A 20,415-nucleotide genomic window follows, 5' to 3' on the forward strand; every position below is an offset into this window, starting at 1 on the left:
TGCCCTTGATAAAAAAATTTGCAGCATATACTCTTTTTCTAAACCCCCATTCAATTATTAATCATAAAACAAAAATGTCTTCATAGATAACGGCGGACACCGCTGCGGTCCTCGAGCAACAGGGTGTCAAGTGTCATCTTCGAGGAGCAACGTACGTGAAACCAAAAGGCTTCGTAACAACATACTTCGTAGGCCTCGACGGCCACCGGAATCTCCTGCGAACTGATTCTATCGAAGAAACCAGCCTGTGATTCGATCACTGAATTGACATTTAGATAAAGTCCACCTGTCTTGGTCGTTGTAACCATGGTGGTCCGACGAATCATGTGAGAAGTGGGATATTTTGTGTTTAGGCGAACACAGAGGGATAGTAGATAAACCAAAGAAAAATCCGAGAGACCAAAGAGCGTGGCGAGAAATACAGTTGTCGACTGTAATTCTGTGTTGAATATACCTCAAAGCTTACTCAAGTGATCATCGAGAGTTTGTAATTCAGATGCGTACATCTGAGCTCTGTCAACCAGCAAAACTTTAATAGCGTCTTTTTACACGGAGATCGAAAATGATTTTATCCAACGGTATGTTTTTACGAGGAACGCTGAGCATCAAAGCGGGGAATCTTCCAACAGTGTTTTCCAACGTGCAAAGATATCATTTTCCATGGAAGTGTACTCCTGAGTAAAAAGCCGATATTATAATCACTGGATATCACATACACTATTTAAAACACCAGGATGGATGTAATGTACATAAACGAACGAGCGTTTTGTAGACGATGACACTTGGAAAACGCTGCACTCCAAACGATGCACAATCCAGTTGAAAGTACGATGTAACAATCGGTGATAAAAACATCTGTGTGGGCGGCAGACATTTTCGATGTAAAGATAGGAGAAAAAAATTAGTCGATGTCTAGATATAAAAAATGTAAAAATACTCTGAAAATACAGTCGTCGAGTACTTGGAACTGAATTTACAGTATTTTTAAAATATGGCCAATACATGAAGTATTTGAATGTTTCAAAAGAAACATACCGAATATACGTACTTACATCTTTTTTTTACTATTTGTAGTATTGAGAATTTTGCTTCAATTTGAAGCAGTCATATTTTCGAGCATTCCGTGACAATTTGGAATACATTTTTGAGCATATCATTTCGATAGAAATTACTTAATTCGAATTTTAATACTCTTAATATGCGAGTTTAAAATTATACACTCCGATTCAATTAATCGATAAACGTAAACTAAAAATGCGATCGGCTAATTCCTTTTCTCCTTTTCTCTTTTCTTGCTTTCATTCTCTTCCCCCACCCCCTCACACAAACACACACACACACACACCTCATTCACTCTCCCTATCTCTCTTTCTCTCTCTTCCACTCTGTCCCTCACTTTATCTTTTTCTCTTTTTCGCTCGCATGTGTAATTTTCTGTAGACGAGAATTCGATGCATAGTGATTCAAGAGATAATCAAAACGAATATGATACTTTATTTATATCGGTGCATGCGAACGATAACGACGTTTTTTAACTGTATGTTAAATGTATGTATGTATGTATGTACAATGTACCGTATTCGGTAATGAAATAGTAATTAGTTCGAAATATTTATTAACGTAAACTCCCGCGGGATCATGACAGTAGCTGAATGTTTTAAAAATCCATCCGTAAGGCATTTCCATGATATATGCGAAAGCTTTACTATTAAAGGTGCTGGTAGACCTCAAGCGTAGCCTTGAGAAGCCTGAATGACTCTAAGCTTTCTTTCATTCACGTCGAAGAAAAAGATGCATACGAATACGTTTCATTCAAATTGTGATTATGTTCTTTTTCAAATTCAACATTCAACGATCATAAACCCGCGAATTTCAATTTCAATTTTTTCAAATCGCTCTTTCCGCGCGATAGTCGACGTATGTAGAAATACAATACACATTCGATATCGCTATGTATTTTCGTTTCGCACAATTCTCAAGAATAACACAACAATTTTTTATACAGTAATTAATCATTTTCTTAAACAATTCTCCTTCGTATAGCGTAATTTAGATATGCGTTTTCGTAAACAAAGTTTACCATCCCGCTCATAAATAAAAATTTAATTTTTATTTTTCTATCGATTACGTTATTTAGCGCGAGGAACGCGCATTTTTCCGTGTAAATATTTTTGTACATATATTTTTTAACTATTAGACATAACGACCAATGTGATTTCTCCGACGATTTGAATAAAGTATTTATTACTACGTGCATATAGGATATAAATATCATTTGTAAACAGACATGGGCGAGCCTTGTAAAACAGTTTTCGTCGAAATAATTCTTCGATCGAATAAAAAATCTTATGACATTGATCCTGCTTTTTCATTAATTCCTTTCAACTGATAATACGTTTCTAATAGTTAAACGGATACGTTTCAAAAATGCGTACTTTCAACGTCGCGTGAAATCTGATGGGATGAAGATTACATTATACAAGTATGCCGCAACGTAGCAACACGAGCAATTAGAGATATTTTTAGCGGAACAGTGTAAGGAATTAAAAGGCACAGGCGAAGAAAAATTTCCCAGCATGGGGCGATATTCAATAATCGCGTGCATGCGTGCAGTACAAGTTCACAGTTTCTCCATACGAATTGAAATTTGTTTCCTGATTCTTCTGCAAATGGCAGCGAAGACAGTTTCACATGCGTAGTGGCCCCATTTTTTCCGCCGGAGCACAGTTTATAATCCCGATGTCACCACTCGCGTAGAATTACGTGCAGGCCGTGACGATTGTGACGAACTGTGACGGCTATATTCATTCAAGACCTATCTTGTAACACGTTATCGATTTACGCGAAGTTTTAGTGCTTCGCATAGTGAACTTGGTACATTTTTAGGCGCAACATCGAGGTCGATGCATAACAGCCTTTTCAAACAAAAGTTGATATTCAACCACAATAATCGTATGAGTCATCGCGTGGAACAATCGTCCCATTGCTCATTCCATTGACAGCGTGACATACAGGTACAGAAACAGATAATAATTCTTTCATTTTTGACTTGTCATCGAATACTACGTTACCGTGAATTTTCGTTGTATATTAATTTCACTTGTAAATACGGTGAGGAAAATTGCTAATTACAATTACACCTGTCAGCTGCTCTCTACACCTGAGTTTTGAAAGTCGTGAAAGTGATTTTTATTGCAACTGATCGCTCCAATGTGTTAACAAACAAACAAGTAACCTATATAATGCTTTGTTTCATATAGCGAAGGATAATTCAATAGTTACAACTGAGCTTTAATAAATAATCAGACAATATGGATATTGGATTTTCATCGTACCACAATGGTGGTCCTGCTAGAGAACAAGACTTTGGCAGATTGTCTCAAACGATTGGTACATCAATTCTGAAGATATCTCAAAATGGTATATATTTAAATTCATCGTTCTCCCTTTTAATGCGTATACACGGTATTCATTTGGATTCTGTTCGACAGTATCTTCTATGCAAAAGATGGTCAATCAACTGGGAGGTTCGACGGACTCCCAAGAACTTCGAAATCAGCTGTAAGTATCAAATTATCTGTAATAAACACATAAAAAGCCTTACTTATGAATAAGAGTGGTATGAAGTTTGATATGTACTTATAAAAATATAAGTCAATGTTGAATGTTTATACTTTCAAGATGCCTATTCTATGATAAATACACATTATCAAGGATATATTTTTTAAATACTAAAACATAAGCATTATACATAACGATCTGTTTTAGGCATCAAATACAACATTACACGCAGCAGCTGGCAAAAGATACCAGCGTACATCTTAGGGATTTAGCTATGTTAGCTAATAACTCGGGATCAACTAGTCCTGGTGAACAAAGGCAACGTAAAATGCAGAGAGAACGTTTGCAAGAAGAATTTACAAGTGCATTAAATTCCTTCCAAGTAGGCATATGTTTCTACTATTGGTAAGATAATACGATGTACGTTGGACTAGATAAATTTACCTATATATCATTTTAGGCTGTGCAAAAGCTTGCAGCTTCTAAGGAAAAGGAAATGGTTAGGAGGGCCAAAGCAAGTGCTGGTCTTCCACCGTTTGGAGAGAAAAAGCAGGAGACATTGATAGAATTACAGGACAGTAGAACCCAAAAACAAATGCAACAGCAACAGATGAAAGAAGAACAAAATTTGCGAATGTTAGAGGAACAAGAAGCGAGCATACGACAATTGGAGGTACATAGTGTTATATTAAAATTCGGTACATTTTTTCAAATTTTAATAACGTATTAATTATGCGAATTATTTTTGTAGAATAATATCAGTGATATTAATAAAATCTTCAAAGATCTTGGTACATTGGTCTACGATCAAGGAGAAGTGATCGATTCCATAGAAGCTTCGGTTGAAAGGACGGTTGTATCTGTCACTGAAGGTACGTCGCATGTAAGGCAAGCAAGCATTTACCAGAATAAATTGCGCAAGAAAAAATGTATACTCGTTGTTATTGGAGTGGTTATACTCTCCATATTAATCGGAATCATAGCTTGGCAAAGCTCTCCTTCTTCTTAAACTCGTGGAGGTAGTTGATGTTACTGGCGTAGCTGTATCGTAATTTACAAAGTACCATGCATTCGTGTACTTTTCAAACGTGGCCCTTGATTTATTTACGATTGCTTTAAAACTATCCGGGACAAAGCATAGTACTATCAAAGAGAATGAACGCAAAGAACCTTGCATCGTTCTGTATCTTACTGATAACATTCTTGTAATTGTGATAATAAATGGTGCAAGATCTATTTTGCAAGTAACATGTACAATGGCAAGTCTGAGACTGCCCTGTCCATTTGTACGTTTCATTACTCATTGCATAATACTAGCTCATAAATATAAGTTTAAAAGTATATATACATACACACATAGATCAATGGTATAGCTGTAATTAATATTCCATATTATTTTAAGAGTTTACTCAGAAAGTAAGGAGATTCATTTTAAGTATTGCCTGCGTGCACTTCGAAATGAGAGATTTATGTGATATGTATGAGTCAGTATGATGTGAGCGTGTTGATATAACCATTATATAGTATGTAAGAGCGTTCCGAACGTCCTAAAGTGTTACTAAGTATATTGAGATGAACAATTAATAAGTGTATACCGTACAGCAGAGAATACGAATGAAGTAAGTTTATTTATTATATTTAAGAATGTTGATTTATTTTAATCAAAATGTAATAAACTATATAATACAAAGTTCGATATACGAAATTTGGAAAGGAAATGACTATTGTATGATTTATATTCAATCTCAACATTTATTAAACTATCTAAACAAAAATACGTTTTTAATTTTTACTCTACAGCGTTATCTGTGTTTTTTTCCAGAACATCAACGCAGTACGTTCTCCGGAACAATTCTGTGCCCTTAGTTAATTTTCTTTCACCTTCATTATGTCATAGTCACAGTTTATTAACGATTTTCATTGTGCATATCAGAGAGATTTATTTTGAATTGGTTTGAACTAAGTCTGTAGTTTCTAGTATGTTTGTCTCTAGTAAAACGAAATAATCGTGCAAGTTTGGGAGTGCATCATTGCGATACTGAAAAAAGATATCCATATATCTTCTCTGATATCCATAAAATAAAACTACATAAACACATGATTAAACAGTTACGCGCGTTGTTTCATATCGCGATACACTGCGACCTATCGAAATTATCGTGAGATGTACCACCGCCATCTGTGAGAAATACCAGTAATTAACCCTAGTGTAGTTACCCGTTTGTATCGTTTGACAGTTTAGAAATGCGTTAAGTAAAAGTGGAAGTTCTGTAACTCTGTTTTTGTTCCCATATACGTGTTGGATAATTGTAAAAATTTAAATAAAAAGAGAAGACATAAACACACAATAGAGAGAGAACACGTGTTGGATGAGACGTCTAACGACATAATGTTGAAGCGCATATTTCTTGTAATACTGATCACACTGACATGTTTATCACAATCCGAGGTTAGAACACCATTGTACGAGCGAACGAAATTTAATTATAACAACATATAATCTGCACGAACAATTTCAGGCACAATATGACGACAAACGATGTAAATGCATTTGTCCTAGTTTAGCATCTATGGGAAATACCACACAATTATCATTAGAACGACAACCATACATTATAAATGTTCCACCTTCTCAATGGTAATTAAAATTCCATTCATTTCATTAGAGACCATAATGATACATCTGTTCCACATATTGAACAAATATGATGTAGTACACTTGCATTTGCATTTTAATCCACTATTCCAGTAACTGTGAAGGCGTTGTATTAGTAAAAGTAGGAGACCAATTAAAAGGCAAAGAGGAAATATATTGCTCGAGATGTGACTGCAAATATGAGAATAGGAATACCACTATTATTAAAGTAAGTTCTTCATCCTTCTTAATAAATAGAATTTTTAAATAATTGTTTCGCTTTCAGATCGTTGTAATACTTGTTATTTGGGTTATATCGCTTTTAGTCATCTATATGTTATTCTTAATTTGTTTGGACCCATTACTAAACAAAAGAATTCATAAAACGTCTGCAAATATTGGGTATCATGAACACAACAATGAAGAGGTGAGTTGGAATGATTTTTACATATGATAAAACTCTATTTTTAATGAGTTGATTTAATTAGCTGACCAAGTATTCATTAAAACTGCTTGGGTTATTTTAATGTTGTTGTAATGGATTGTTTTAATGTGCAAAAATTTTAGTTCAGCATTCTATGACAACAAAATTACCACAGAGGCTCGAATCTTTTTAATGTGATAATTATTTTAATTCTAAACAGGATGATACATCAATAACTCCTGGCACATCTCACCCTATGGGTGAGAGAGGTAATGTTTTAAATCGTGTTGGACATCAACAAGATAAGTGGAAACGCCAAGTACGTGAACAAAGACGTAACATTTATGATCGACATACTATGCTTAATTAAGCTGTACAGTTCTGAATCTATGAAGGATTACATATAATATATCAAAATATAGAAGTTGTGACGTTTATTTGAAGGCATTTACAATTCTGTATAGAATAATTTTTATTCAATCTATAATATTTAAATGTATAAATTTAATAATAACCACAAACATATGAATCAATTTATTGATAAATGCCAGCAAATCAAGTCATCGTCAGTGTTAATATTGCATTGAGTATGTAGATATATAGTACTTCTAAGATTCATTTTGTCTAGTGTACAAATCAATAAAGTATTAAAAATGTATTATTCGTATTGGTAAGTGTATATACATTTTTTTATGAAATACTTAACAATAAAATGGAATATTTATTAAGATACTTAATTTAATAGTATAAAAGCATAAATATTTTTAATATATGTAATTATATTTCTTACAATTTCTAACATAATATATTAATTACCAATCAAAATTTTATTTATATGAGAATTTAATGCATCTATAAACTATTTTAATATTACAAGTAACCAATGTAAAAGAATCATTTAGATGCAGGTACTTTTTCACTCCCAGTTGAACCTTTCTCTTTCATTGCTTTTTCAATTGCATCTTGAATTGCGTCATAGAATGTTAAAACTAATGCTCCACCGGTACCTCGAAGTATATTTGAAACTGAGCCTTTAAAAAATGCTCCGATACCTTCAGCTTTAGCTGTTTTTATCCAACAATCCAATGTGTTTTTATACATCATCTCTGCTTTACTACGACCTGATTGCATCATCATACGTCTTCTAACTGTATCAAAAGGATATGACAAAATTCCAGCTACTGTCGTTACCACCTACAAACATTCCATACATATAAATTCCATTTCTCACATATTATTTAAAGTACAATTTACCTGTGCAATTAAAAAGTTAATATACAATGGACTGTTCTTTGGATCGGGTAGCAGGTTTTTCGAAGTGTCATAGAGACCGAAGTATGCTGCCCTGTAAATAATGATTCCTTGAACGCTGACGCTGAAGCCGCGATATAGACCAATAAAGCCATCGGACTTGAAAACCTTAACTAAACAGTCACCCAAACCTTGAAATTCTCTTTTATCTGCCTTACCAATATCTGCAGCCAATCTGTTCAAATAAATTCATAATTGTATTGCTTAAAGTTAAAAATTGTATACATACTACCTTGTACGTGCAAAATCAAGTGGATAAACAAATAATAGGGATGTGGCTCCAGCAGCTCCACCAGATGCCAAATTTCCAGCGAACTGCTTCCAAAATGCATCTTTCGGCACGCCTTCCAAAAATATAGCTTTAAATTTGTCTTTAAATGCAAAATTCAACGCTTGAGTTGGAAAATATCGTATTACATTAGCTAGATTGCCTCTCCAATAACTGAGGAAACCAGTTTCTTTGGGTATGCGGATAAATGCATCGATCATACCTAATAACATAAAATAACTAACACTTTACCAAATCAAAAAAAAAATAATAATCAAGTTTTAAAGATTGCTTTTTAGCGCATAGTACACAGATTATATTAAGTTATAGTTGATGACATACCTTTGTATCTCTCTTCCGGAAGTATTTGTTTCGAAGTAGCTTGTACTTGAAGCAATAATTTCACCCTTTCTATGGGTGCGACTACCGTTTTTGAAACAGCTGCGGACACACCGCCGGCCAAAAAATCTATTAAAAACGCTTTATACGGTTCCATATTTTGCGCTATGCAATAAGCTTTTGGAGTACGTTATTTTTAGGATCAATTTGTAATACACAAACGTAAAACCGTTTCGAATTCGAAATCATGTCTTTTTGTAAACATATTGCTATTTATTTGTCCATATAAGCACAGTTCGAACACGTTTAATGGAATTTGTAAGAATTACAAATAGCTTACGTTTGACACGTGTAAATTACGATGACGATATAGATTATAATTTCTATTGTTTCTGTTTTTATCGTATATATATACATATAATGACGGGGTAGGCAAATTAGTACGCAAGGAACATATTGATTTTAACATTTAATCATTTTACATAAAATCGAATTTTTCTTTCATTCATCAAAGCTCTCAAACATAATTCAAGAACTTATGATTATCAATTTTTGTATAAAGATTTAGATCACAGTAAATTCTAGCTAAAATCGACGCAAAATATATTAGTGCATCTTTGAGTGATGGAAGTATGTTAATTAAAGATTTATGTAAAGATATTTAAATTCCAGGGACTAGACATAGTTACTTAAACATCAAACCACATTCAATAAACGAGTGTCGGATTTCACTTCCTTTTCTAAAGCGGTCATACCCATTAATTATATCAATATAATCGGAAGGTACGCATAGCATAGTTGAAGGAATGTTTCTGCTCTCAGAAAGTGTGTCACAGTTTCTATGAATATGGACAAAACTGGACCATTTTTTTGGTCAATAAAAGATTCAAAAAGATATATTTTTCATACTTTTTTTATCTATTCTCTCCTAAGTGTATAAAATACTGATTTAAAAAAATCTAATAATCCAAAATAAAATCTTTATACGAGTATAACACATATCGAGACATAAAGATAATATTCTAACACAAGTAATATATAATTTAGACTTAAAAAAAAATATACAATCACTGCCTCTGAAACTCGGGTATGTACATATATAATTTACCTATTGCGTTGGAATAAAATATGAACCTTGTGCGAAATGTATTCGAAATCTGTAATCTATTTTCGAAGCTGTATACCAATTCGAATTTACCGACAGTTATAATATTTATTCAAAATTGGCACAAGTCGAAATTGTTATGTTACGTTTAAGTAAATGGCAGTGAAAGTACTGAATTCGTTATTCAACGAAATGTTATTAAGTTGAAACTAATGAATCTAATATGTAACAGCATTTTCAAAATAAATGTATGTATCAAAGACTCATTAAATATTTCGTACAAGTACGGATGTGGTCAGGAAGTATTCAAAAGTTTTTTATAGACCGTGCTTATGCAGCATGAATAGACTGAAATTAAAATAAAAAAATTATAAGTACGTTCCTTTCTGTCAATATAGTATATACATGTCAATTTAAAACATACCTTTGCGATATCCACGCCTGTTAAACTTTTAACTATATCTGGCACACGCGTCACAATGTTAAAAACTTCTTCTGTCAGTTTTTCAGCTCCAACGGTTCCATTGCCACTAGAAACCATTGTTATTTTCTTTGCTTGTGATAAAGGTGCCGCAACTTCAGCAGCAACCTGTAAAACGAACGTGAATCGTATAATGTACATTAAACAATTTTATTTTTATATTACATTAAAATTAAATATTATAATTACCTTTGGCAGAGTGTCAAGCATCATATCTATCATAGCGGCGCTCTTGTATTCATTCCAAGCTGCAGCCTTCTTTGTCATTTGTTCCGCTTCAGCCTTAGCCTTTGCATCGATGGCAAAAGCTTCTGCATCACCTCGAATTTTTATGGCTTCTGCTTCTGCCTCAGCTTCCATAACTAATCGTAGTTTATTAGCTTCGGCCAGTTTTTCCAATCTGTAAATGTACACTCGTTAATAGTTGTTTAAAAACCCTCGTTTGTATAGATTTTAATATCATTTAATTTTGTAGAATTTCTAATTCAAAGATTGATATCTCTAACAACCGTTAGGAATTTAAAGTACCTGTATTTTTCTGCATCAGCTGGACGTCGTACAGTAGCATCTAATTCTCTTTCGCGTCTTAACATTTCTTGCTCTTGTACAGCAATTTCTTGTGCACGTTCTATAACCTGCACTTGCATCTGTTCCTCCATGATCCTTTGCTTCGTTTTCGCTGCTTGCAACTCGAACGCCATTTCTGCTTCCGCTTTCTAAAATGAGTTTATAATATTTAGTGAAAAATTTAATATATCTGTTTTAAGACAGAATGATCTAAAACACACTTTCGTTTGAACTTCGACATCGTAAGCGGCTTTTTTCAATTCAAAATCTCGTTGCGCTTTTGCGATCTCGGTGTCGTTAAGGAAACGTGCGGCCATCCGTTGCTCTTCGGCAATGGCTTCACGAATTTGAGCGTCCCTGCGAGCTTCTGCTTCTCCGATTCTCGCGTCTCGTTTGACCTCGGCAGTTCGCGCCATTCCAAGAGCTTTTAGATATCCCTATGAACAATTGCGAATCATTAAATACTATACAACAAATATCATTTATGCTATTTTACCATTAAGAATTTTTGAATGATAACACTGATGTCAGCATTTAATTTGAATACAGCCTGAATTAAACACAAAGGCTGCGTACAGTGAAAGATGCCACATACATATAAATGACACACGTTGCAAATGTGTATAGTAAATTTGTGCTACCATTAAAGCAAGCACTTGAAATATCATCCTCTAAGTCCCTTATCATTTAAGTATTAACAATATTTGCTAACAGTGTCCAAACAGCAGTGCATTGGCATTACATGTAGTGATAAAACATAATTTGAACGCACCTTTGCCCCCTGCAAGTAGCAAAACAAAAATGTATTCAATATTTACTACATATAAAATTAGACTACATTAACTGATATTAATAGAGGTATCATGTAAGTTTACAATCAGTTAAAGGGGGACTTTCAATAGTATGCAAATTATTGATATTGAATATAGTTTAGAAAAATTTTATTCCAGGATATGATTTTTTTTATATTTTGTTCAAAATTCTTCCTTCATTTCTTCAACATAAAATATTAATTCTTTAAGGAGAATATGGGGAACTTACTTCTTCGTCTCGAATATCTTTTAATGTGTAGGACACAACTGTAATGCCCATATTGACTAGATCGCTGCTGGCTACTTCAAAAACTTCCTTGCTGAATTTTTTACGGTCTTTGTATATTTCCTACGATAGGAGTCAAGTAGAGATGAAACGGTCAGTACATGCTCTCTTATAATAAACCAACGAATATATAATAATATTATTTCCACTGTACCTCTACAGTCATGCTTCCCATAATTGCTCGTTGATGTCCTTCTAATGTAACAAGTGCGATATTATGAATTTCTTCTTCAGATTTTCCTAAAAATTGCTCACAGGCAGTAGAAAGCATTTCTTCATTTTGTCCTTGTATCTTGACCTTCCAACATATTAACAAACATTATTATCGCATTTGAATAATATTTTAATCCAATCAAGTTTTCTTTAATTTAACTTAATAATTTAACTGTACGATGTTTTAACATTTTACCTGTGCTATTCCCGTCACAGATATCGGTACTCCTTGACATGTATATACCGTTGGACTTTCTACTTGTAATGTCATGGTATTCAATGAAATTCTATAAGAAAAACATAATTACATTAATTCATTTTATCAAAATTATTACACATCTTCATAAAAAAAAATTCTGTTCTAAATTAATATAGTAAACTAACTTTTGCACTTGTTGGACAATAGGCCAAACGAACACCCGGCCTCCAGGTACCAATAGAGGTTTGCTGTAGCAGCATCCTTAAAGAAACGAGTCAAAAATTAAAGTTGGAAATGGTGGATAAGTTCAATGCAATAATAATGAATTTACGGTGCATTTTTGCGTCGGCATTTTGTATTTACGTTTGAAAGATAGATTTAATGATACCAACAAAAAATAAAAATACAATTTGTTGATGAGAATATGAAACTGGTAAAACGTAAGTGATGATATAAGCAATTAACTCCTTCTATTCGCGGTCTAAATAGTACAAATCAATTGATACGGCACTCCTTGTACGTCGTCTTGTTTAATGCGTGTATGCCTAGCGTTCAGTTCATTAGAAAAATCATGCATATGTAATTACCTGAAACTACAAGGGCCTCGTTTGGGCCGCAAGTAACGAATCCGCAACTCATGGTCACAGAGGTGTAAAGGAAACTTATCTACAATTTAAAGGAATTGAATTTCTGCGTAATTCCCTACACTCAATTGACGTCGCTGTGTCACTACGATGTCGTCATTCTACGAGATAGTATCCGAGCTTATGCCGAGTTTACAACATCCTGCAATGAATCGTGTTACCGTGAAATCATCCCCACCCACTCTCTCGCCAATTTTGTTCGCACTGCGCACAGCCGCGCTAACTAAATTGAGGATTCTCCCTCTTACATCATAACATTCTGTGGAAAAAACAATACATTATCTATATCTCATCTGTATTAAAAAGGATAATATTTGGAGGCATTTCGAATAAAATTTAATATCCTAATTATTCTGCATACTTCGCTAAAATAAAATATGACAAAGCTTCGATAAAATATGACAAAGAATGAAATTTAAATCATTTTCTAAAACCAATAAAGATTGTACTACAGTTAATGTTTACACATATAATCTTATTAAATTATTTAATGACTATATTAATTATCTATAGTAATTTTAAAAATACAATATACTTATTAGATATTTTACAATTTTATTTTACAAATCACTTTAAAATCTTCTAAATTGTTTCTTAAACCTTTCATAATGATAATCATCAGTCGCCTTCTCTCCGTTATCTTTTCGTTTTCCCTTGGTATCGTCTCTAGGTGCTGTCACTTTCTTTTTATCGTCAGGATCTTGTTTTGATTTTTGAAAATCTGGATCTTCTATATTAACTGAAAAAGTATAAAGTGTATTATAATTTTCTTACACTTTAACGAGCTTTCAAAACAGAAGTAAATAGCATACATCTATTATGTTGTACAAAATTTACAGCCATATTTGTTGGCACAAATTGTGAAGGACCATCTTTTTTTCTATGCCTATCCCAAAGTAACTTCAATTTAGCTTCTTCTGTAGCTTCAATATTGCGTATTTTTGCTCTAAATAATGTAAACAATTTTTACGTAAATATTTACATAAATATTATGATTAGATTAAGAGAATATTTAAATAATCATACTCGATTCCAAGATCTACTTCTGGAATACCAGACAACATTTGATTTGAAAGCATTTCTTCACTCCTATGTGCTGAACTTTGTCTTAAATGTTCAGGTACAGCTTGCAGTGCTGCTTCTTCTGGAGAACAATAAGATCCTTTTTCATTATTCGTTCCATTTTCTGCCTTGCCCTCATTTTTGCTCTTCCTCTTTGTCAATTCTTCCTCTATATATTTAACCCTGTGAATATATAAAAGCATGTTAATATCTTTTAAGCTTATTTAAAATGGATATAAAATATTTCTGAGTATACATCTCTTCATCTTCATCCCGTTTATTGGTCTCCGCATTAAACTGTGTGCCAATTCCTGTTTCATACGCATCGTTCTGTTTTAATTTTGTATTCTTCAATACAGCCATGTTGATCATACCTCCAGATTTGATGTTAAAGGGATCTGACTAAATTCTTTCTTATTAATAATATATTTAAAATTGGTTGAATTTATATAAATATTGATTTTGTTCTAAAACTCACAGTAATTACATCAGGTGTTACATTTTCTCCGAGAGCTAGACCAACAACGTTTACGCCTTTCGGACGTTCCCGAAGCTTCTGTATAATCTTCAAGTCTTCAACTTTTTCTCTAAATAAATATCACAATAAGAGTAATCTGTAATTTTCTCCTGGGAATTTGAAAATCGCCATTTCTGACATACAATGTACAAGACAAGTGACAATACACTTAAACTTGCATGTAGATTTGTAAACAAAATTATCAACGTTTGATTTTGACTAGTAGTATGAACTTTCCATTTTTATTATGGAAATATTTCCTTCAATATTACTGTATCCTCAAATGTAATCTAATTATTAGACATATTTCATTATCTGATACTGCCTCAGTTTCAGGCCTGTCGAATATGTACACAATCCGGATTGTACTGTATCTTATTATCTGTCACGAAATAGCATAACTTTATTTTTCGTATAGTCACAATTTCCCACTTACCTAACAGAAATTTCTTCATTTTCATTATCATCTTCATCTGAAGAAACTTGTCTCTTTCTTAATGCTCTTTTTGATTTCTTCTTAAATTCAATTTTGCTTGTACTTTCTTCTGTACTAGTCATCTGTGTTGAAACGAATAATTTTTTAAATATAATTACTCCTTCATGTGAAAAAACATTTATTATGTATATAAATATAGATGTTAAATACTTTTTATTTTGTAGATATACAATGAATTATTTTATTAACGTCAACAATTTGTACACAAACAAAATTATAGGTTAAGACACTGTCGAGAACTTAGGACACAGAGCAACTCAGAGCGTATTGGAGCACACACAGTCATGCCTCACCATAGTAAGCAATTTTGCCTCACTATAGTACATACTAGGATGGCTGAATGAACAAGATTTTGTAGATTCATAAATTGGAAAGTATTACTAAAATGTAGTTTACGGGTTTTCGAAAATTTTAATAATTGTAGAAATTGTCGCCGTTTCAAAACCATCGCAAATACGCTCGAGTAAAAAGTACAAGTCGAATATCGCGCCAAGTGAGACAAGCTACGTTGGAGTGACTTGTTTCGCTTGTGATTGTTTGATGTCACGGTTAAACTATTTACCATTTCGGCTCTGAAAAATTAGAAAATATTCTTCAAACGTTCTAAAGTAAAGATGAACAGCGTTTTTCTTAAAAATATTAATATTATAATATTCTATCTAGATCTAAGTCCATGATTTATATGCATATGTTGGTGTTGGTGCTCAGAAATTCAAATCGCAGAGGAAACATTAAAGACTCCATCTTTATTTTCCCGCTATGCTATTTCCGGAACACATGATCGTTTCCTAAACACAGTTGTGTAGAGCGTTTTCGCAGTGATGTACCAATTGTTTGAAAATTGAATGGAATATAAAATAAACAAAACATGGTAAAGTAGCACAACAATTAGATCGATATTAATTTTAAATTTAACTTTTCTTCGATATACTGGATATACATAATATGTTTGGCATTAATCTAATGTAACAATTGTTCAATTTTATAAATAATATATTATAATTAGACAAAAACATTATTCATCGATGTTGATATAAATAACTTTATATTTTTGTATCATCGAATCGATAAATGTTTAGTAAATACAAAAATATAAAAAAATGTTTACCAAACTATTTATAAAGACACATGTCAAGACGTTCGAAATACTCAATGAATGATGTTTTTATTCATCAACTCTAACCATTGAGAATTATATTAATGAATCGATTTATACCTGACGTATGTATGTAGTAAAATATAATAATTCAATAAAATAGTAAAAATTTTATTAAATAATATATAAAACAACTGAATACATACACAATGAATTTTCATCTTAACAGTAATCTATATAATTGTTATTTAAATCTTTCAGTCGAAACTATTCGTTCTGTTCGAGCATGCTGCCGGCTATGCTGTCTTTTCCATCAAAGAATTTGAGGAGGTAGGAATGTTACTTCCACAGGTTGAAAAATCTGTCACAGAATTATCACGTTTTAATACAGTCGTGAGACTTGTCGGTTTCTCACCCTTCAAAACTGCTCTAGCAGCTTTAGAAAATGTAAATAGTATTTCTGAAGGAGTTGTTCCCGAAGAATTACTGTTATTTTTGGATTCAACTATACCAAAATCGGGAAAGAAGGACAAGGTTATTCTTGGTGTCTTGGATCCAAAACTTGGAGCTAGCATTAGCGAAGCTTTAAGTATAAAATGCGATCATACTGGTGTCATTCCAGAAATCATTAGAGGTATTAGATTTCACTTCCATAACCTAGTAAAAGGTTTCACTTCAAAAAGTTCCGGCATCGCACAACTTGGTCTTGGACATAGTTATTCTAGAGCTAAAGTCAAGTTCAATGTTCATCGTGTGGATAATATGATTATACAAAGTATAGCTTTGTTAGATCAGTTAGATAAAGATGTAAATACATTCAGTATGCGTATAAGGTAAGAAACCACAATGTATAATAGAAATAATTCTTCGACATATGTAGTCACAGAGCCCCTAACCGATTATTGATATTTATTATAATGTTCCATTACAGGGAATGGTATAGTTACCATTTTCCAGAACTTGTAAAAATAGTTCCTGAAAATTATATGTACGCCAAAGTTACACAGTTAATAAAGAACAGGAAAGAACTCACAGAAGAGAAATTAGAAGCACTGGAAGAAATTGTTATGGATAGTGCTAAAGCTCAAGCAATCATTGATGCTTCAAAATCATCTATGGGAATGGATATTAGCCCCATTGACCTTCTTAATATTGAAATGTTCGCAGGACGTGTAATTGCTTTAGCAGATTACAGAAAGCAATTATCAGAATATTTAAGATCTAAAATGGCTGGAGTAGCACCAAACTTGGCTACATTGATAGGTGATCAAGTAGGAGCTAGGTTAATAGCACATGCTGGATCTCTTACAAATTTGGCAAAATATCCTGCTTCCACTGTACAAATATTGGGTGCTGAAAAAGCTTTGTTTAGAGCATTGAAAACAAGAGGTAACACTCCAAAATATGGATTGCTATTCCATTCAACCTTTATTGGTCGTGCAGGTACAAAGAATAAGGGTAGAATTTCAAGGTATCTTGCAAATAAATGCTCTATAGCGTCAAGAATTGATTGTTTCACCGATATACCAACTAATGTATTTGGTGAAAAATTACGACAACAAGTAGAAGATAGATTAAAATTCTATGAGACTGGTGAAATACCTAAGAAGAATATAGATGTAATGAAAGAAGCGTTAGAAGAAGCTGCGCAAATACTAGCAAGCATGGAGACGGAAACGCCCAAAAAGAAAAAGAAGAAAGACAAGAAAAGGAAAAGTGAAGTTCTAGAAAATGGAACGCAAAATGGAACAGAGAACGGCGCAGAAAATGGACTGGTTGAAAATGGCATGCAAGAACCATTAAGAAAGAAGAAGAAGAGAAAGTCAAAAAGTTTAGGTGAACCTGAATAAAAGATTATACATACATGTATATCAGAGTCTTTCTCCAAATTACATTAATATACTGATTGCAATTAATTTAAGGATTTCGTAAACGATGACAATTGAACATGCGTTGAAATATTGTACATACTATATTCTAATTCCAATTATAACTAAAATCTTTATAGAACTACTGTTTACTTTTCTAATAATTGAAAAAACTACTTGTAAAAGAATCATATAATTTACAAATTTATTTTTCATGTACTTCGTATGCAATTGACTCTCTTGGAAGTTCATTTAAAAAATTTGTATTCTTTTATAAAAGAACTGTAAAATATAATCTTCTATGACGTAAGAAATTATGGTGTACATGTGTATTTATTACGAATTATTCCCTAATTGTATTTTGGTTCATTTCCCGAGAATTTCAATGTTTACAAAATTTGAAATAAATGTTGCAGGAAATCGCAGGAAACATTAAATCGATTCATCAATAGAGTTGATGAATAAAAACATCATTCATTGAGTATTTCAAACGTCTTTACACGTGTCTACTTAATCACCTATCAATGTAGCAAAGTTTGGTGCTACTCCAGCCTCGTCTCATAATCAAAGACAAAGAGAGATGAGTAGATTCAAAATATAACAATTCATTAAAAAACTTATTGTATTTCAAAATAAATTTCATAATTTATTTAATGCACGTGGTCTCAAGTGCTAGCGTATGCATACATATAATCAGACTTGGCGACGTACGACGGTTGGAGACCACGTTGGGTCTTTCGACTATCGGGCGTCTCAGGTTGCTGATTGAGACAATGTATGTTTGAATAAGGCAAGTGGCCCGACGCTGCCTTGCCAAAAAATTGGGACTTCATTCCCGAAGGATCTGGCCACTGAGTGCGGAAGGCGATGCCTTTTGGTAAGAGGACTGTGACTGACCGCTTAGCACTTTTATCCCAGAACCTTCGTTCGACAAAGATCACGCACAACTATCTATGAATACCTATAGCTTTTCTAACATACAATCATATACTAACTGAAGCAGAAAAGTTATCAAGGCATAACTGTACAAAAATATTTAAATGTTATAAATTTATAAGTATTATTAACATATTTACTGCTTAATACAAATGACAGAAAGATCGTGTATCAACTACAATAGATTTCTATTTAAATATAATATTTGTATATAGCAGAAAAGTTACAAGATCGTTAAAAGTATAATACAATTACACTGCAAGTATTTTTTTTTCACACTAGGTACAAGGTTATAATAAAACTAAAACTGTATAAATTCTCATTACTGACATTAACAGCAGTTGTTTTAATGCTATATGCACCATTATATATTTTACTATAATAGTTTTATAACGAAACTAAACGATGTCACTTCATAAGTTGCAATAATCACCTACTTTTAAACAGAAAGCGACGTATAACACATCTCATAGCTTTCGGAACTATGCGAACAAGTAGATGAAGTAGTTGTGATCAAAGACGCAGATGTGGGTCAGAACATGTCATCATGACCCATATCTGGGATATATGATAAACCTCGCTCTTTTAAAGCTTTGTTTACTAGCCGCTTTTGATCTTGTTTCAGTTCTTGTTCGCGTCTTTGTGCATCTAAAATATCATCTACAGATACTTCGGTTAAAGGTAAATCCTTTTCTTTTTCCCTATCCTAAAATACAATAGATTGAATCATTGAAACATGTTAACATATATTTTTTAAAAGGTAAAAGAATACAATTAAAAGCATTACTATTTCTCCCAGTAGTACTACATTTTCTCCTCTTACGATAAAAATTCCTCTTGGAATGTCCCCATACTCCTTACCAACATGAATTCTTTCAATTGTGCGATGAAGTACTATATTGGCAAACTGATCGACGCTTCTAAGATATCCAATTAAAGTTCTGCCATCTCGTAGTAAAACCATCAGTTTTTCTAAAACATGATAACGTATACATGTCATTTACTATATTTAAATAAATAAATTCTATTAAATCTTACATATTTATCTAAAATACAACTAAACTGAAAATACATAAAGTTCATGCCTCCATCTATTTTATTAGAAATAAAACTGTTCTCTATATAACATTCTTATTATTTATTGTTTATTTATTGTTTTAGTTTTATTGTTTATTATCTTACTTATCTTTACTTGATTACGCTAGTAAAGAATTTATATTATAAAAACATAATAACAAACCGGTATAACCTAAACAATGATACGCTCAAAATGGATACGTACTGTCTAATTCTTCTAGGAGAGATGCAGTTCCTGGTAAAATATTCATTTTGCAGGTTTTTTACTTTTTTATAGGAATAGTATTGAAATCAAAAGAAGGAAAAATTTTTACATGAACTTAACCTGCAGTGCAGTTTACATTTCCAATCATCTCGTTTATTCGTCAATTACTTATGCCACTTTAATTTATTAAGTCCCTTAGTAGTTCATTAGTGTGAAAATAATAATCTATAAAATTAAAATAATAAAGCTGTAAATTTTATTATTCTAACATTTTTTTTGCAATGATTTATAGACATTGATGAACTGTTACTAA

At 32.5% G+C, this 20,415-nt stretch overlaps 8 protein-coding genes across 14 annotated transcripts in view; 4 read left to right on the plus strand and 4 right to left on the minus strand.

Moving 5' to 3' along the window:
• Positions 1 to 2,358, plus strand: part of ACXD (Adenylyl cyclase X D) — a 39,423-nt gene extending 37,065 nt beyond the window's left edge. For all 4 annotated transcript variants that reach the window (XM_076526071.1, XM_076526073.1, XM_076526072.1 and 1 more), the window contains one exon: positions 87 to 2,358. In XM_076526071.1, coding sequence (XP_076382186.1) covers positions 87 to 251 — 165 coding nt within the window. In that variant the 3' untranslated portion in view covers positions 252 to 2,358. The remainder of the gene's footprint in view (positions 1 to 86) is intronic.
• A 189-nt stretch (positions 2,359 to 2,547) lies between these two features.
• Syx7 (syntaxin 7) lies at positions 2,548 to 5,279 on the plus strand. Of its 2 annotated transcripts, XM_033484337.2 has the most exons (7): positions 2,548 to 2,822; positions 2,887 to 3,014; positions 3,261 to 3,420; positions 3,492 to 3,561; positions 3,769 to 3,943; positions 4,022 to 4,234; positions 4,313 to 5,279. In XM_033484337.2, exons 3-7 carry the CDS (start codon positions 3,312 to 3,314, stop codon positions 4,568 to 4,570), a joined length of 825 nt encoding a protein of 274 aa, XP_033340228.1. In that variant the 5' UTR covers positions 2,548 to 2,822; positions 2,887 to 3,014; positions 3,261 to 3,311; the 3' UTR covers positions 4,571 to 5,279. The 2 variants fall into 2 exon arrangements, with proteins under 2 accessions (XP_033340228.1, XP_076382189.1); XM_076526074.1 differs by lacking the exons at positions 2,548 to 2,822; positions 2,887 to 3,014 and adding an exon at positions 3,094 to 3,111.
• Positions 5,280 to 5,761: 482 nt separating this feature from the next.
• Positions 5,762 to 7,287, plus strand: LOC117228532 (uncharacterized protein CG1161). The gene is made up of 5 exons (XM_033484327.2): positions 5,762 to 6,010; positions 6,081 to 6,199; positions 6,311 to 6,425; positions 6,483 to 6,623; positions 6,841 to 7,287. The coding sequence occupies exons 1-5, from the start codon at positions 5,951 to 5,953 to the stop codon at positions 6,988 to 6,990; spliced, it is 585 nt and encodes a 194-aa protein (XP_033340218.1). The 5' UTR covers positions 5,762 to 5,950; the 3' UTR covers positions 6,991 to 7,287.
• A 92-nt stretch (positions 7,288 to 7,379) lies between these two features.
• On the minus strand, positions 7,380 to 8,849 carry LOC117228530 (ADP,ATP carrier protein). Its single transcript, XM_033484324.2, has 4 exons — positions 8,542 to 8,849; positions 8,164 to 8,422; positions 7,875 to 8,106; positions 7,380 to 7,814 (listed from the first exon to the last, which is right to left on the minus strand). Exons 1-4 carry the CDS (start codon positions 8,693 to 8,695, stop codon positions 7,515 to 7,517), a joined length of 945 nt encoding a protein of 314 aa, XP_033340215.1. The 5' UTR covers positions 8,696 to 8,849; the 3' UTR covers positions 7,380 to 7,514.
• Positions 8,850 to 8,994: 145 nt separating this feature from the next.
• Positions 8,995 to 12,967, minus strand: LOC117228529 (flotillin-1). Of its 2 annotated transcripts, none has more exons than XM_033484321.2 (10): positions 12,789 to 12,967; positions 12,387 to 12,462; positions 12,199 to 12,289; positions 11,944 to 12,087; positions 11,733 to 11,852; positions 10,913 to 11,128; positions 10,653 to 10,840; positions 10,314 to 10,524; positions 10,068 to 10,232; positions 8,995 to 9,991 (listed from the first exon to the last, which is right to left on the minus strand). In XM_033484321.2, exons 1-10 carry the CDS (start codon positions 12,838 to 12,840, stop codon positions 9,974 to 9,976), a joined length of 1,281 nt encoding a protein of 426 aa, XP_033340212.1. In that variant the 5' UTR covers positions 12,841 to 12,967; the 3' UTR covers positions 8,995 to 9,973. The 2 variants fall into 2 exon arrangements, with proteins under 2 accessions (XP_033340212.1, XP_076382046.1); XM_076525931.1 differs by lacking the exon at positions 12,789 to 12,967 and adding an exon at positions 12,533 to 12,726.
• A 332-nt stretch (positions 12,968 to 13,299) lies between these two features.
• Positions 13,300 to 15,229, minus strand: LOC117228531 (splicing factor C9orf78). Of its 2 annotated transcripts, XM_033484325.2 has the most exons (7): positions 15,071 to 15,229; positions 14,861 to 14,982; positions 14,386 to 14,494; positions 14,164 to 14,309; positions 13,872 to 14,090; positions 13,658 to 13,791; positions 13,300 to 13,584 (listed from the first exon to the last, which is right to left on the minus strand). In XM_033484325.2, exons 2-7 carry the CDS (start codon positions 14,980 to 14,982, stop codon positions 13,418 to 13,420), a joined length of 897 nt encoding a protein of 298 aa, XP_033340216.2. In that variant the 5' UTR covers positions 15,071 to 15,229; the 3' UTR covers positions 13,300 to 13,417. The 2 variants fall into 2 exon arrangements, with proteins under 2 accessions (XP_033340216.2, XP_033340217.2); XM_033484326.2 differs by lacking the exon at positions 15,071 to 15,229 and having other exon boundaries at positions 14,861 to 15,050.
• Positions 15,230 to 15,645: 416 nt separating this feature from the next.
• On the plus strand, positions 15,646 to 18,198 carry LOC117228526 (nucleolar protein 56). The gene is made up of 3 exons (XM_033484318.2): positions 15,646 to 15,791; positions 16,278 to 16,849; positions 16,948 to 18,198. The coding sequence occupies exons 1-3, from the start codon at positions 15,789 to 15,791 to the stop codon at positions 17,864 to 17,866; spliced, it is 1,494 nt and encodes a 497-aa protein (XP_033340209.2). The 5' UTR covers positions 15,646 to 15,788; the 3' UTR covers positions 17,867 to 18,198.
• Positions 18,199 to 18,991: 793 nt separating this feature from the next.
• On the minus strand, positions 18,992 to 20,393 carry LSm1 (U6 snRNA-associated Sm-like protein LSm1). Its single transcript, XM_033484330.2, has 3 exons — positions 20,103 to 20,393; positions 19,608 to 19,792; positions 18,992 to 19,526 (listed from the first exon to the last, which is right to left on the minus strand). Exons 1-3 carry the CDS (start codon positions 20,146 to 20,148, stop codon positions 19,353 to 19,355), a joined length of 405 nt encoding a protein of 134 aa, XP_033340221.1. The 5' UTR covers positions 20,149 to 20,393; the 3' UTR covers positions 18,992 to 19,352.
• Positions 20,394 to 20,415: the final 22 nt, after the last annotated feature.

Source organism: Megalopta genalis, chromosome 13 (assembly GCF_051020955.1).
Source record: "Megalopta genalis isolate 19385.01 chromosome 13, iyMegGena1_principal, whole genome shotgun sequence".
NCBI lineage: Eukaryota > Metazoa > Arthropoda > Insecta > Hymenoptera > Halictidae > Megalopta > Megalopta genalis.